At 45.4% G+C, this 17,499-nt stretch overlaps 2 protein-coding genes across 3 annotated transcripts in view; one reads left to right on the top strand and one right to left on the bottom strand.

The window, feature by feature from the left end:
- slc5a10 (solute carrier family 5 member 10) overlaps positions 1 to 17,499 on the top strand; it is a gene marked incomplete at its 5' end in the record, with an annotated part of 34,561 nt that overhangs the window by 6,593 nt on the left and 10,469 nt on the right. For both annotated transcript variants that reach the window (XM_080721438.1, XM_080721439.1), the window contains one exon: positions 3,186 to 3,321. In XM_080721438.1, the coding sequence (XP_080577564.1) occupies positions 3,186 to 3,321 (136 nt within the window). The remainder of the gene's footprint in view (positions 1 to 3,185; positions 3,322 to 17,499) is intronic.
- Positions 234 to 17,315, bottom strand: fam83gb (family with sequence similarity 83 member Gb). The gene is made up of 5 exons (XM_080721435.1): positions 15,878 to 17,315; positions 11,176 to 11,343; positions 9,249 to 9,373; positions 4,803 to 6,234; positions 234 to 2,323 (listed from the first exon to the last, which is right to left on the bottom strand). Exons 1-5 carry the CDS (start codon positions 16,364 to 16,366, stop codon positions 1,943 to 1,945), a joined length of 2,595 nt encoding a protein of 864 aa, XP_080577561.1. The 5' UTR covers positions 16,367 to 17,315; the 3' UTR covers positions 234 to 1,942.

Raw genomic sequence — 17,499 nt, 5'->3', positions numbered from 1 at the left:
TGCAAACGTGCACACAGAAATGCTGTGCGTGTACTGTACACACTCAGTCACTCAACCGCTGGCAGGAGGCCATTATAGTCCTTTTGGTATGCAGATCCTGTCAAAATGAGTTATGGAATAATGTTGTGCAAACACTTTCGAACGAGAGCAGGAATTTGTACAAAGGAGACCTTAGAGAGGTTGAAAAGGAAGGAAGGTCAGAGGGCTAGTTACAACATCCAAAATTCTTTTTTATTTACAACATTAACGTTTGGTCCCACAACAATGTTTAAACATTGTTAATGTTTGTCCAGTCAATTTATTTTCCCCCTTTTCTTAAAACAAAAGAAAGAGAAGCATGTGGATCTGGAATGACCTATGAAAATGTCTGTACTATGATGCTTCATAATAAATGTCTGTACTATGATGCTTCATAATAAATGTCTGTACTATGATGCTTCATAATAAAACACATATTTGAAACAAGGAAACAGTACATCTGCCATGCCCGTCGTCATGGACCGCTGTTTGTTACAATCTGATAAAAGAAATCACCATGTTAGTCCCGCCCCCCACAATGCCAGTAGCCAATCACAGTGGTCCCTGCAATCCTGAAACGAATCCGAGCCAGATAAACAAATAAGCACTGGTGCAGTTCTGACGTCATCATTACCTACACAGAATGAAACTAGAGTGCGCTCTGTTGAGGTGCCAACTTGCGCCTTATGCACTCATGGCCATATATGGCCTACTTGTGAGCCAGCAGAGCGCGCAAGTACTGCGATAGGTGCTATTCGGTGCTGTCTATATCATATGTGGGTGGGCAAGTTGGCACTCTGTCGAGGTGCCAACTTGCGCCTTGTTATTTATATCAGGTCACACTTGTTGGTGGTGACGTCACCAAGAACGCTGCTTCCTTATTGGCTAAAGGCCCTGCCTTTGTACTGTTGGACGGAAACAGACAGCACCGTACACAGTACTTGCACACTCAAGCAATAAAAGTATCAAAGTGGTCTGCAGCCACAGAAATTCCTGGCAATGCCTTAAGGCTGTTTTGTGTTTATGTTGTTGACCCATGTCAGGTCCCCCTTTCATTGTTAGCAATCGTGACAATTGCTCAACATAACATAAACATTAACTCCTTTTGCATTCAAACAGTAATATTAAACGAGACGTTCTCTCAACCAACCCACGATGGGTCTTTGTCATCATCAAACAAACCAGTTCATTAGCCTCCAAAGTCCAAGGGAGACTCCACACTGAAGAACTATTCAACACGTCCTGAATGTTCAGTAACTTTACACCAACACAGTGTCCCCCGCTGGCCCACAGGTGACCTAATCCACTGGTTCTCAACCTCAGGCCCGGGAACCACCAGCGGTCCTAATGGACAATTCAAGGGTCTGTCACAATGAGAGTGCGTACAATGGACCGTCTGGCTCCATTTGTACACTCTCAGAGTTACAGTGGAAAAAGTACTCAGATGTTTTATTTAAGTAAAAGTATCAATACTGCATTATAGAAATACTCTGTTACAAGTAAAAGTCCAGAATTCAAAATGTAGTTGAGTAAAATAATGAAAGTGTTGGCATCAAAATGTACTTAAAGTACCAAAAGTAAAAGTTTTTTGTTGTTGTTGAAAATAGCAGATCTAGATCGTCTATTTTCAAATAGCCAAGGTATAAAATAGGGCTAAAGTGGTTACTGTATGTTTTATATATTATAATTTCATCTTTATCTGCAAAGTAACTAGTAATTAAAGTTTAAATAAATTGTAGTGGAGTAAAAGTACAGTATTTGCATCTGAGATGTAGTGGAATAGAAGTAAAAGTACTGAAAAATGGACATACTCAAAAAGTGTACTTAAGTAAATTACTTTACACCAGTGGTTACAGACCTGTAAGGGTCTGTTTTGGACTCCCTGGTGGTCCCCGCACCTGACATTGAGAAACAGTGACCCAATCTAACCGGCATCCTTTTTAGACTGCGGCGCTTTCTTCTGCGACCCGCCTCCCAGCGCTCGGGCCTTGAGGTGTTTGAGATTGGCTAGTTTGGAGAAAGACAAGCCCAGGACCCCCGTCTGATTGGCCGGTGGCTGTGGGGAGGCGTGGCCAGTACTCCTCCTGTAGCCCGGGCTGTGTCTCCGCGGGGAGCGCCCGGCGCGCGTATCCCTGGGCAACTGGCCGGCGTCCGCCTGCAGGGATTGACCCTGCCAGTAACGGTGGCCCCCGATCACGGGTCCGGATGCGCGCGTGGGACGGTGATAACTTCCTGGTTTGGCGATCACTACTTTAGCTCCTCTTGGCTTCCCGTCGCGACCCGGAGACTTTGAGGACTGGAACAACTGCAGGAGGAGAAAGTAAAGAAATAAATGAACAAACAAATGGAGAGAGACCGAGAAAAAGTGAACTGGTTATTGTGGCGTGTAAGGGCCGCGGTCGTCTAGAAGAGGGTCTGTAGCCAAGTTCCAATAACCTAATTTCTGCATCCTCGACCCCTCCATCATCCAGCATGACAGTGTTACGATGGAATTGGTGGCCTGCATAAATGTGTGACCAACTTGTGGACATAATGTGTCCTGACATAAATCTATACGTCTTATATATGTGGCCTAAATATCACTAGGTTTAACACTGTTGATAAACAAACAGCAGTGATTTAGATACGTTCTGAAACTGACGTTATATGAAGTCCACAAGATGGTCACATGTTTCACCCCAACACCGCCATGTTGGAGAATGGAGGAGGCGTGTGTGTGTGTGTGTGTGTGTGTGTGTGTGTGTGTGTGTGTGTGTGTGTGTGTGTGTGTGTGTGTGTGTGTGTGTGTGTGTGTGTGTGTGTGTGTGTGTGTGTGTGTGTGTGTGTGTGTGTGTGTGTGTGTGTGTGTGTGTGTGTGCATGTGTCCAGGGAAAGATCTGTATCTAAAATAGACATTTCATGTGAAATAGTTGCATTGTTTATTTGCGTCGCTCCTGGTGTCAGTGTGTAATGATAATAACCTTAAACCACTGACTGATCAGCATCAAGTAGGCCAAGAACGTAACGCCCCACATTTATTTTCAGATATTTCGATTGTATACTGGAGTCTCTAATCTTTTTCTCTTTGTTTTTTAATTCAATGGAGGTTTGAAAGCCATTTAGGTTTGGAGAGAGAAAGGTTGATGGTTTGTGAAATCATGAATAAATGAAATGTTCTATTTGCTTAGGTGATCGTCCAACGCTCCCTGTCTGCCAAGAACATGAGTCACGTGAAAGGAGCATCCATCCTGGCGTCCTATCTGAAGATGCTGCCTTTCATTTTCATCATCCTCCCTGGCATGATCAGCCGAGCCCTCTATCCAGGTAGGGCATGTTCACTGTACGGCCTGCCTTGGTTCAAATGGATTTGTGGCATATATGTGCCCGCATGCACTCAAAAACAACTCACAAAAAACCCAACTCAGCAGTCATCATCCTCAAAACCAGTTATTATATAACAGGAGTGCCAACTTGCTCACCAAAGATCATTCTTGGGAACCTCTGCACTCACACACACATTAATCGCTGAGTGCAAATGTACACACTGCTATCTAATCAAATGTTACAACGGGTCTTAAAGGACCACACCAGTTTTATTGCATGTTAAGCCCATTGACTACAAGTCAAGCCCTACATGATGTTAAGTGTTACTGATTTTCCAAAGCATATCAGCTGTTTTTAACCACATGAACCCTAGCATCCCTATAGAGGGTATGCGCATGCAAAAAGTGAATGGCAAATTGAGTGGCAAAATCAGTGGCAATGTGAGTTTATTGTCGTTTTAACGTAGTTTAATGCAATCAGACAGGACTTTTCTGTGTGGATGTCTGGGCTGTCAAGGCCAGAAAGTAGTTTTTGCCACTCAGTAGGCGTTCCTGCATAACTTCTGTCTATGATGATGTCACCCGCATACCCTCTATTCTAACATTTAGCTAAAATATCAGGTCTACAAGCTCACAGCGTGTAGCATTTTCAACAGGTTGTGATCTTGTAGATCAGCTACCTGTATTTATGGCAAAGGGGTTGTGTATTGCTGGAAAAGGGGTGTACCTAAACTAGAGCCCTGGGGCACCCCAATCAACTAAGTAGAATTTAATTGGATTTTTCACACTTGTCTTGCAGAGACATGAAACTTGCAAGAAAGGTAAATCCAACACAGTGAACTTCATATTGGCATTTATGATAGCATTTAGGCCTAACCTATAGTTAGGCCTAAATCAGAAATTAGCCTACAAAAACAAATATGTTGCTACATACTGTACATGTACTGTAAGCCCCTCCCATACACTAAAATGTGTTCCCGGCCTGAATGGGTTAATGCAGTTGAAAGTGCAGCTTGTTGATTCAAAAATTCTATTCTAAAATCAAATTCTATTTCTGATGTTTATGTGCAAATTTAAACCATGCCAGATGGATGGAAGCAGATCATTTTAACATGTGTTTATCACCTAAAATGTTGAATTTAAAAACAGGGAAATCTGGTCACCTAAAATCTAATAAACTGTGGTATGATTTGGAAGGTTGTCTGCAGTAAGGTAAATATACATGACTTACACTCAAATGGTCTTTTCTTCATATATAGCAACATAAAACAAATAATCTCTTAGGATTTAGAACCGTGGTTCTCAAAAATAGAAATGAAATGAATTTTATAACACAAATCTTCTCTTTGGGGTCCTTGGCACAAAACATAGGGGTTGTATATGAAAAGGTTTGAGAACTACTGATTTAGACGGCCCACACACTGCTTTGCAACTGACGAGCATGAAGGACAGGACACCACTTCAGTTAGAGGCGAGCCTTACCTGTCCTATGTGCCTGTGTGGCGACGGGTGCGACTTTTGACGGAGCTGCCGCGACTCGCGGAGGAGAGCGTTGCTGTCTTCCGACGACGGCTGGGGGTCCCGGAGGTCCACCATGCTCTGGGACAGACGGGCCATCAGGTTGACCCCGTCGCCTTGTGCCCGATGTGCCCGGCCCGATCCCGTGGTCGTGACTCCATTGGCCAGAGGCTCGCTATCCAGAGACTCGCTAGCCAAAGGCTCGCTGGACTCCGATTGGCTGCAGTCGTAGAACTCCTCCTCGGACGAGGGGTTGTCGTTGGCCGTGCGGTCGCACATGACCTTGGTGCTGTCTTGACTGCCCTCGTTGCTGCCGCTGTCCTTTGCCTCCTCCTCTGATAGGCCACGGACACGCCCGTGCGTCGCGGCCTTAACTTCCTGGGTTTGTGCCGGCATTGTGTCCGACTGGTCCTTCTTAATCAAGGTGACCTGCGGTTGGCCGGAATGCTCTGAGGGGGTGGAGTCTATGACCAACTGCAGGGTGCGGGGTTTGGGGATTGGAGGCGCTGCCGGGAGGGCGGCGGCAACTCCGGCAAGTGTCTCTGGAGTTTGTTTAGCAGCATCTATGGGCTGTGAAGTACTAGTGTCTGTATCTTGGTGTTTGTTAGTGTGCGGATCGGGTTTGTGTGTGTCCTCGGCACGAGGTGTACCGGGCTGTTGAGATGGTCTACTGGAGTCTCTCTCATCGGCGTGTTCTACGTCAGAGGGAACTGTATGCTGCTGCTGCTGAGTGGGCTGTGTGTTAGACTGGGCGAGGGGAACCGAGGCGTCCGTACCTGTGTTTTCAGAGGTGTCTGTACCTGCAGGATGTGCAGCCCCCTCTGGTGTGTCTTTGTCACTGGGCGTGAAAGGTGACCTGAAGCGTATGGCCTGGCTGACCTCGAACCTCTCTGACCTCTGCAGATGGACCTGAAAAGCCCGCTTGTCGTCTCTGATGTTAATAAAGCCAATTACGTCTTTGGGCGGGTCCGGGTCCGGCCAGGTGGGCAGGTAAGGGATCAGGTACACTTTCTCCAGATTGGCTAATCCAGGATGCAGGGGTGGAGCTTCCACCCGCTCCTTGACGCGTCCTTTGGGGAATTTGAGCCCGGCGGGATTCTGGGAGTTCCTGTTGCTGGAGTTCCGGTCGGACGAGGTGGTGCTCGCATGGTTTCCCGAGGTGACCAGGGCGTACTTGGGATTGATGAATTTCCTGGCGATGCTGGCCGGTACCGGAGCGGGAGCCACCTGGGGCACAGGGTCCAGGATGGGCTCGTCCTTCACAGAGACCTTGGAGAGGGACACGCCCCTGGAGGTCAAGTAGAGGTCGCGGAACTGCTGGTCAAATGTCTCCGTCGCCTGCCCCGTCACCACGGTGATGAGGTTGCGGTCCAGACGAGACGAGGACCATGTGAAGCTGGAGACAAACAACACAGATATGAATGCAATGCATATGCTGGACATGCATGCAGACAGCATAACAACCTTAACTACTTGCCCGGAATAGGGATGCTATGGTTCATGTCATATTAGGCAAATATTCCACTAAAATAGGCAAACATTTGGCAAAAACGCGGCCTGTTGTGAGCTTGTCTCTTGTATTTTCGGTGAAGAGGACCAAGTATAGACCCTGGGGGACGAAGTATATAGGGGTTTAAGTTGTTAAATAGCTAGCATTCTAGAGCTGGGGTGGTGCAAATACAACACTTTTCTTCCGCATTTTCTTCTGTTGTACAGTACTAGCAATTCTCATTTGTACTTAGAGAGCAGCTATTGGTGCAGTTCATGCACAACACACTCTTGGATCAAATCGTGCACTTTTTCCAGGTAACTTTGTGTTTACAAAATAAAATAACAATATAAACCCTCCATAATATTAATACAATATCGCAGCATAAATAATGTTTCACCTCTGTCATCATTTAGGCAAGAGACAAACTATAAGAGATATAAGATACCCAGCAAAAAGTCTTATTGATCCGTTCTAATCTATTTTTGAGTGAGGGGGAGCTAAACTCCAACATCTGGCTTTGTCTGGGACACAGAGCTTGGCCTACATCTGGCCTACATCTTGGCTCAAACACAAAGGTTTATTGTTTTAAGGTTTATTGTACGCCCAGGGTCACATTTGGCCAAGCTTTACGGGACGCTTAATGAAATGAACTACAATTCATCACTCTGTGGCCGGTGTAACTCGTAAAGTGTCCGAGCGAACAAACCTGGCATGTGTCTCATATGACCCTGGGGTGTGCCTTGCCGAGAACTGGAAAACTGTGAATTTAGTTTGTGACGTAGAGGCATAAAGGACACTAATGTGCATACTAATAGCACCACAATGTCATAAAACCCAGTGGCTCAAACCCAAAAGGAGAGGTACTTCTGTAGAGTATGCACTGGGTGAGCAACTTTCATTGAAATGAGTGGGTGGGGATTTTCAGTCCTTCCTCCAGATAATAAATAGCTCTGTGGCTAATAAATTGTCATGGAATTGACTGTTCTTAGCTACTGTAGGATGAACCCTACTGATTTTGGAGACCCCCATGGCCTTTCCTCCAGCACCACCCCAGGGCCAACCTCAACACTTCCACACACGTTATCTCATTTGGGATCGCTTGCGATTATGAAAAGGCAATTGGGCTACTTTAGATTGAAAAGATTACGGGTTGGTACATTACTCACACAATGTGCTCGTAAATTATTTTTCCGGTTTGTAGGCATCTACTTTTAAGGGCCTGCTCCGGAGTCATTTGTCAAGGGAAATGAATGCCGGTTGCTGCCTTTTCCGAAAGACAAAAGCCAGATATTAGTGTGTGTTTTGGCCAGTGGGAAATTGGCTCAGGATTGTTGTAAAGAGAGAGCTCTGTGTGTGTGTGTGTGTGTGTGTGTGTGTGTGTGTGTGTGTGTGTGTGTGTGTGTGTGTGTGTGTGTGTGTGTGTGTGTGTGTGTGTGTGTGTGTGTGTGTGTGTGTGTGTGTGTGTGTGTGTGCGTGCGCGCGTGTGCGCGTGCGCTTGTGTGTGTTTGTGTGCGTGCACATGTGTACATGCAAGCATCTCCAAAGCAGTGGCTTCCGGTGCCATAGAACAGTGGTTCTCAACCTTTTCAAGCCTCGACCCCCAAAATAATCATATTTTGGGGGTCGAGGCTTGAAAACCCCCACCCTGACAAGCACTAAGAGTTGATTCATTACATTTTGTATAACAAGGTTCTATAGTGAAAATTGCAAGGCGTTGTGAGCATGTAGATCGGCTATTTTCACAATGTCTGCCTCTAATATTTGTCAATTTGGCCAATGGTTAATTTGTAATTTTAGAGGTATTAAAAAGTCCTTAAATTGTCACTTTAGAAATGTACATTGTGCATATACCCTCCATACACTTAAACTTTGTGTTGGTTTGTTTATTGTTGAGAGAGAAAAACAATCTTGCACATCAAGTTAATCATCTGGGGACCCCTCCAAATAATTTTTGGACCCCCCTGGTGTCCCAACCCACAGGTTGAGAACCACTGCCCTAGCATACAGTATATGTAGTTCTGTGGGGAACCCTATAGAACAGGGGTCTTCAACGTTTTCAGGCCGGGGACCCCCAAACTGATGGGGAGATGGAGCAGGGACCCCCTACCACCTCGTAGGGTGGGGGGGTCGGGGCTACAACATATTCTTTATTTTTATATACAAGTTACAGCGAGCAGGGTGGGCCGTACCACTACTATTTCTAAACATACTACTTATTAACTCATTCAGAGCCCCAGACATTAACGGATTATAATGTCCAAAGTGCCTCCTTCACGTCCCATTCACTTGCGTTGTCTTATTTTGAAGGCCAGAAGTCCACCGCGCAATCACTTCCGGTCTGACGTCATCGGATCGTGCGCCGGAACCGATCCGTGTCCACGTGGAGTTGTGTAATGGCCGACCGGGAGCTTTTATAACTGTGTAACATAAGCGAGCATCTGCCTCCATCCTAGCTTCTAAAGTGTAGTTTTGAGATAATGGACATTAAAGATGAGATCCCCCGTCCACCTCAATGTTATGGATGGGACTATTTTGTGCTCGTGGAGCCGTGATGATGCGAAATCAGCGACAGATTTCGTCTCCGGACCGCTGGCGATTCTTCTCGGTAATGTACTCGCCGTTACAGTAATCTATTACTTTTCCCGAGATATCCCGTGAATGGCACAACAGATACTCGAGTACATTTCGCGAGACATCTCGCGAATGGCACTAGATGAGTTAACTGAGAATATTGTCAATAATATCAACAATTTAATTTTTTAACATAAATGTGGAAAATGGCAAAAAAAAAAACATTTTTTGAAATCTTTTTTTTTTTAAGCAATAATTTCACGGACCCCCTGCAGTACCTCCGCGGACCCCCTAGGGGTCGCGGACCCCTGTTGAAGACCCCTGCTATAGAAGCCATGGTAACCTACCTGTATGATCCAGAGATGGCTTTGTCTCCATCCACCAGCAGAAACCTCTGGCTCAGGGAGCCACGCACCTTCACAGCTGACCGCGTACAGAACTCCACACCACCGCAACTGCGCACACGCAGGTTCTACAGTACATACACACACACACACACACACACACACACACACACACACACACACACACACACACACACACACACACACACACACACACACACACACACACACACACACACACACACACACACACACAATGATACCTACAGTCAATGCTCATTTCTCACAAACTGACAATGCTGTGGCTCGTCTAGGCCCCGGGATTAAAGGCTTGAAGGCACTGAGGATTTTAACAGATAAAATAAACACGGCAAATGGGGTGAACTTGACTTGTTTTTAAAAGACAGAGGTTCTCCATTCAAACCACAGTAACCTCATGTTTGCTGACTCTACACGTCCGAACACGGTGGGTGTGTGCGTGCGTGCGTGTGTGTGTGTGGGTATGTGTGTGCTGCGTATGACACACCCTGCGGTATTTGTCTTTGGCCCTGTGATAAGGGTGTGGTTCCCGGCCAAGCGTTGCCTCGTGGGTAATTTTTTTTATGCTCAGTAGCAAATCTCCCAGATTCTCACAGATAGTAGTTGCATTGTACAGATAGATGAGCTTCTTCTTTCAAGGACCTCGGTCATTGAATCATTTCGCAGGCTAAATTCAAACGAACATATTATTATTTCATAACCAGGTTTTAAAAGGTACGCAATGGATACGCTGTTTATGTCCTGCTTATATGTTTAAAGTAAACCTTGTGGTACCAATGGTGCAAACCTTTGTTATAGTTGCTTGTTTTTGTCTGTTGTTTAATGTATACTGCTTTGGAACTGTCTTGGCCAGGTCTCATTGAGATTTTGAATCTCAATGTTGCGAGATACAGTAAATGCAGGGGGTACATCTGAAGGCAGCAGAGACAGAGACATAAAAGACTATCCAGTCAGTGGTAGCGAGATGTGCATCTGCCAAATTGTGTCTTAATTGTTATCTTTGAGGACTCCAAAGAGGGACAGGAAATAAACGTTTGACTGGAAACAGGGTGCATATACTTGTGCACACTCGCATGTGGTGTGTCTAATTGCCTGCAGCATAGACTGGAATGTGCTTCGTAATGTATCTTTCTGCCCTGCAGTCTATAATAGCAGCTAACCTCACTGGTTCAGTTTAGTGACAAATGGCTGAAATCATGACTGCTGCCAGGTACATCTTTTATAGTTTAGAAGTAAAACATGCTAGTGCTCGTCTGTTATTGAACGTTGGTTTGATCTCATCGAGAGCAGACAGAGCACCCTCTCTTGCAGTGGCGTCAGTTCAGCAAAAGCTAGGGTATGGCAAAGATGGGAGCCCTCATGGAAAAGAGGCATTACATTTTGTATAATACGGTTCTATTGTGAAAATAGCAGATCTACTAATAGTAGATCGGCTATTTTCACAATGTCTGAAAAAGAGTTTTGTCAGTTTTTACACAGGTTTCTACAGTTTATTGGGCTGAATATGGCAGCCTGTAATGGTTTTTCAAGTGCAGCTAAACTTAGCATGTTAGTAAACGTGACACAATTAACAATAATGCATTGCACCTGTGCAGCTGACCTGCGGAACCTGGGAATATACCATTTTGTCAAGATGGGGAGAATACAAGTGTGGAGAATATAATTATAATACATTGTTAAAGTGACCATTTTGTTACATTTTTCATTTGTAGATATTTTACTGTAATTTAACAACATAATAACCAGCACAGATTTATATTTAAAAGTAACTTTTATTTTCCTCCCTGGACCAAGGGTATGGCAGCTGCATACCCCTGCCATACCCAATTGACGCCCCTGCTCTCTTGCTTTCCAAAACATACATCACCCAGGTGTGAGTGTGCGTGTTTACCTTGAGGTGTCCACGGTGCATATCAGCTCTGCCACACATAGACAGGAAACAAGGCACGGATGCTGTGTCGATGATGATGTAAACAGGAACTTTGCGTTTGTAGGACGCATCCAGCAGGTCCCTGAAGATATCCACATCTGTAAACGCATCCATCACCACGGCTATGACCTGCACGCGCACACACACACACACACACACACACACACACACACACACACACACACACACACACACACACACACACACAGAAAGAGACATAGGAGGGCAAAACCAGTGTTAGTGTTTCCTGCTGAGTGGGTGGGTACAATTAAACTGCTCTTATCAACTCCCATCAAAGCCATTAAAAAATGTCTGTGGAAGCCAGCCTCTCAGGCTAAGCGCACAAACCCAAAGCAGCAACAACACAATCTGTCTCATAACGGAGAAAGTAAATGATATAACAAGGGAGTTTTAATTGTAAAGTACATTTCATACACAAAGGCATTTCAAAATGCTTTACATAAGGCATTAATTGCATAAAATATAGAAATAACAATTAATTACAAGTAATAAAAAAATGTGTATAAGCTGACATTTGTTTTCTAAGGAAAAGACAGTGGAGAACAAAGTTGTTGTTGACCTGGAAATTATTTAAAAGTAGTCAGAATTGGCGTAAGCCTCTAATCCTCAAAGTTTGTTCCAACTAATTATGTGTGGCACAATAAATGCTGCCTCGGCATGTTTTGTTTTAACTCCTGCACAACCTAACACTTCAAGCCAGAGATGTATTTTGTTGCTAAGCCACTGACTGATTGAAAGACCATCACAGATATTTAATGGTTATTTTTCCAAGTTACTAAATAGTGCAACAATCACAGCATAATTAAGGTAACACAAACTAAAAGAAAAAGGAGCAACAGAACATTTAGACCAGCCCCTTTTCCACTGGCCCAACACCACACCACACCACTCCACTCCACACCACACCACACCACACCACACTGCCCACTTGTGCCAGGTTTTCCACTACAAGGACCTGGGTAGAGTGGTGTGAAAGTGGTACTAAACGTGGAACTAAAAAGTATCCAAACTAAGCCCATTTTCCACTGGCCCAACTCCACACCACTCCACACCACACCGCCCACTTGTGCCAGGTTTTCCACTACAAGGACCTGGGTAGAGTGGTGTGAAAGTGGTACTAAACAGGGTACTAAAAAGTATCCACTCTAGAGTAGGTCTGAGCTAGGCCAAACAGGGCCAAACACTTCATAATGACTGATCACTCACTGACTTTTCATTTAGACCACCAGGATATAGTTGTAATACATGATAATAGATTCTATTGTGTTATAACTTATAACCACTATTATAATCTATTATAGTGTATTTTAATTATCATAGTAATACATTAATACTTTATAATGTATTATAATCACAGTTATAATCCATTACAGTGCATTATAATTAGGATAGTTGTAATACAAATTTATATTGTATTATAATCACAGTTAAAAGGGTCAATTTGTTTCTTACCGATAATGGTACTTTTTTGTAATGGAAAATGTAGATATATTTATGTGGTGTGGTGTGGTGTGGTGTAGTGTGGTGTGGTGTGGTGCTAAAACTGCAGTCGAAAAGGGGCTTAAAGCCCCTTTTCCACTGGCCCAACACCACACCACTCCACACCACACCACACCACACCGCCCACTTGTGCCAGGTTTTCCACTACAAGGACCTGGGTAGAGTGGTGTGAAAGTGGTACTAAACGTGGAACTAAAAAGTATCCAATCTAGAGTAGGTCTGAGCTAGGCCAAACAGGGCCAAACACTTCATAATGACTGATCACTCACTGACTTTTCATTTAGACCACCAGGATATAGTTGTAATACATGACAATAAATTCTATTGTGTTATAACCACTATTATAATCTATTATAGTGTATTATAATTATTACATGAATACTTTATAGTGTATTATAATCACAGTTATAATCCATTATAGTGTATTATAATTTTGGATAGTTGTAATACAGTTAAAAGGGTCAATTTGTTTCTTACCGATAGGGGTATTTTGAAAATGTAGATATTTTTATGTGGTGCGGTGTGGTGTGGTGTGGTGTGGTGTAGTGTGGTGTGGTGTGGCGCTAAAGCTGCAGTCGAAAAGGGGCTAAAGTGGGGTCCAGGGACTCTCTGGGTTCCTTTTGGGAGGTCTAAATTGACCCTTAAAAGTATGTAACTCTGACAGTATACAAATGAAACCAAATGGACCCGTAAGGGGAGACCGTGACATTTTAAAGTTTGAGAACTACTGATTTAGACCAAAATGCAGGTTTAAATGAATTCTGCAATGAATCTCTATATTCATTCAGCTGCATTGTATCACGATATATACGATATCTCTGAAGAGGCATATCGTTGAGACTAGTTCTAGTTAGATCTCTAGCAGCACCATTCTGAGCGAGCTGTTAATGCTGTCTCATGAGGCTTGAGAGAAGACCACAGTAGTCTAACATGCCTTTATCTCTGCTGGAGATAAAGGCATGGATGTCGTGTTTAGGTCTTGTTTAGACATACTGTATACAGTAATAAACCTCCAATTATACGTCTATATTGGGGGTGAACTGTGAAGTGAGCAGTGCTATTTATGAGTTAATTTAATTAAAGTGTCCCGTGAAGCTTGGCCAATGTGGGATGGAGCGGGACATACATAGAAACACCAATTGAACAATGACAGTCTGGAGTCTCTGGACAGGCACGGGACATACATAAATACAGACAAAGCCAGATGTAGGAGCGGTTAGTGCTTAAAATCACGCCCAATGTGAAGTGAGCGGTGGTCGTGCTTGCATAACGTCTTCAGACTAGGATATAAGTCTAGGATGTACAGGCTACAGACACACACACACATTGCTATGGCAAAACATGAGGAGAAATGGCTACAGACACACACAGCCACTCTATGGAGCGGTTTACCACCGCTCAGAAATATGATAATATGCTGACTTTGTCATTGACTTGATGTGGTGATTACAATTTAGATATGAATCTATAATTACACCAAGATCACTGGCCTGAGGTGCTCGGTGGCTCAGTGGTAATCTGGTAAAGTCCCTGCCCACCAATGCGTCACACAATTGGCCCATGTTCATGAGTCAGTAGGTAACAGTATTGGCTAATGGCAACTCTAAAATAAATAAAATACTGGTTTGGCCTTCAGTCTTCAAAGACAGAGAGTCAAGGTACTGTATGTCAGCCTTTCTTCCTTGGTACAACATTTTTGAGCAGTGCTCCTGGAGCTAAGCTCCAACATCTGGCTTTGTCCGGGACGCGAAGCGTGGCCACATTTTTGGCACAAATCGGAAATCGCTAAACATTTGTTGTACGCTCAGGGCCACATTGGCCAAGCTTCGTGGGACACTTAATGAAATCAACTCGTAAATAGCACCACTCACTTCACACTAGGTGAGATTTTTAGTTGCTATAGACCTGTAGTAGTATAGTAGCCTACTAGTAAAGTCCTCTGTGTTTTAGTCCTCTGTGTTTTAACTTAAAAGGAACAAATGGACCTTAACAGATCCATTTGTAAACTGTCAGAGCTTAATTAATACTTATTAGTAGCTGTTGTATAAAGCAGTGGTTCCCAAACGTTTTAGCTTGAGACCCAAAAGAGAATGTCTCCCCGGGACCCAAAATAGCCGATCTACAAGCTCAGGTCCCGACCCACTGTTACTGGGAAACGGCAGTATAAAGTGGCTGCTGGGAACAGAGTGGTACAGAGGTGTGAAGTGGTTGAGGAGTGGGTGTCTTGCTTGGATTGTGCTGAACCCTGTTTGTGATTCTTTACACAGCCCTGTGTATTCTCAGTTCCCTCGTCAAGGGCCCCCAGTGTGTGAAGCATACAGTAACAGTGACTAACTATAAATAAAGTCAAACTATTCATCTGTTGCACTGCTGGTGGCTTTATGTGTTTAAGCATCAGATGTGCCAGTGAAGATGGTGAATATACAGTACAAATACAAGCACATGGGTGTGTGAGGCATGACTAATAAAGCAATAAGCCACTCCGCAGTATTTCACTCACCTATCACCACTGACTCACCGTACCTATAGCTGTTTCTGGCATTTGGACAAATCTAGACATGTACTGTAAGTATGTACAGTGTGTGTGTGTGTGTGTGTGTGTGTGTGTGTGTGTGTGTGTGTGTGTGTGTGTGTGTGTGTGTGTGTGTGTGTGTGTGTGTGTGTGTGTGTGTGTGTTTGTGGGGGCACTAGGTGGGGTAGGTGAAGGGTAAAGAGACAAAAAGAGAGTGATGTAGCCTAAGCACACTGAGCATTCAGTGATGTCAGAGGATATTCATCACAAATAGCTGTGTGTGTGTGTGTGTGTGTGTGTGTGTGTGTGTGTGTGTGTGTGTGTGTGTGTGTGTGTGTGTGTGTGTGTGTGTGTGTGTGTGTGTGTGTGTGTGTGTGTGTGTGTGTGTGTGTGAATAGCTATAACTCATGAGAAATTGTGAAAGTTGTTTGAGGAAATGAATAAAGGAAAGGAAGAGAAAAGGAGGCTCAGGTTGTGATATGATCTCTATTCTCAATCTCTAGTATACAGAGCAGCATTGTTAACAACACCAACTAACAAAAAACAACAAGGCTATCTCTTCATCAATTCACTTTCACCATCATACCAACCCATCAGGCCATCATCACACCAACCCAGCCATTTGCGTACCCTCTGCGCATTGGCGATGCTCTTGCGGACCACCTCCTTGATGTGCGTGTGGGTGCCCTCGGTCGGGGGCTGCGTGTGCACGCTCACGCGCGTCACCCCTCGGTACGAGCTGGCCTCGGGCCAGCCCAGGTCCAGCTCGGCCACCGAGGCCTCGGAGCGGTCGGGCCAGTACTCCAGCGACACCGCTCCGTCCCCGTCGTCCGCCGCGGTCCCCCCTGGGGTCGTGGGTGTGGGGGTCCCCCCTCCCTGGTGGTCGCAGCCGGGCCGGTAGGCCTCGGCCGTGCGCGAAAGGCGCTCCAGCTCCGGCTCCGAGAGGAAGCCGCGGACGTCGCGCTCGAGGAGGTGCTCGGCGAACGCCTCGCGGCCCCTGGAGATGAGCGCCTCCAGCGCCAGCCGCTGCTCCTCGCTGTAGAAGAACTCCGGCTTGCTCTCGCTCACGCGCCAATTGACGTGATCGTCCAGAAGGCACTGAATCTGTGACAGGGCCATGATGATGCCTGGTGGTCGAGGTTGACCCGCGTTACCCCCAAAAACTCCACCGGGCGATCAACAGTTAACTGGTGGTGGTGGGGGCCACCCTCCCTGACCCAGTTTCCACTAGTAGGTCAAATGAAAAAGAAAGGTCCTTGTTCTTATGTGGCCCATATTGTCCAGGAGATCCGTGCGCGATCCGGTTCGGCTGAGGCTGAAAGTGGATCCCGATCTCCTCCTCTGATGGGGAGAACTTTCATCTCATCTACGGCTCTTTTGTTGTCCGTGCGCCTCGCTGGAATAGTTCCTCTCACACAGATCCTGTCTTTGTAGGCTCAACCCAGATCTCAGATTACACACAAACTCACTCACTCACACAACACATAAACACACGCACGCATTCGCGCGCGCGCACACTCACACACACACCCGAACACAACAGGCGCACAGGTGAGGGCGGATTCCCGGCGGAACAAAGCTGTCCCACCCGCCGGTGCCACGCCTGTCACGTGAAGCCACTTCAAGCCAGCGCCAGCTGCTGGAACCCGGTTCAACTCCTCCAGAGCAAGAGAATGATCTCAACGCCTCTGTCTGTCAGACTGTCAGTATGCCAGCAAGTCAAACAAAAAGAGGAACTCCAGACAGGATATACGCGTCCTTAATCCATCAGAATGTGTTTAATGTGACTCAATATAAACTACTTTTCTTGCCGTTGTTCTTGTAATCCGCTGACATGTGAAAACGCAGATCGCTATTCCAAAGTCCACGTTTCCTAGAAAAGAAAGACAGCCCAACACGAAACTTTCCCTTTTTTCCCTGCTCCAAAGTCTCTCCGCTAATAAAGTTTTGTTTTGCGTTCTTCCACCAAGTTGAGCGTGCCGTCGGTATGTGTGTGTGCGCGCATGTGGTTGTGTGGGACAGTGTGCGTGTGAGCCTGGTGTCTGGTAGACAGACGGACAAACAGAGACGTGTGACCCGGCCAGAGAGAGAGAGAGAGAAAGGCTCGGTAACGCCTCGTTCACCGGGGGCTGAAAGGAGGAGTGTCCGGTTGCTGGACAACACACCCCGCCCTCTTGGCAGAGAGAGAATCAGAGCAACTTCAGTTTTGTGAAACACCATAGGCCTAGCCAATAGGCCTATAGCCTACGAAT

Source organism: Nannobrachium achirus (genome assembly GCF_963921795.1).
Source record: "Nannobrachium achirus genome assembly, chromosome: 3".
Lineage (NCBI taxonomy): Eukaryota > Metazoa > Chordata > Actinopteri > Myctophiformes > Myctophidae > Nannobrachium > Nannobrachium achirus.
Note: the sequence above shows the minus strand (reverse complement) of the source record. Positions and strands in the feature narration are given on the sequence as shown.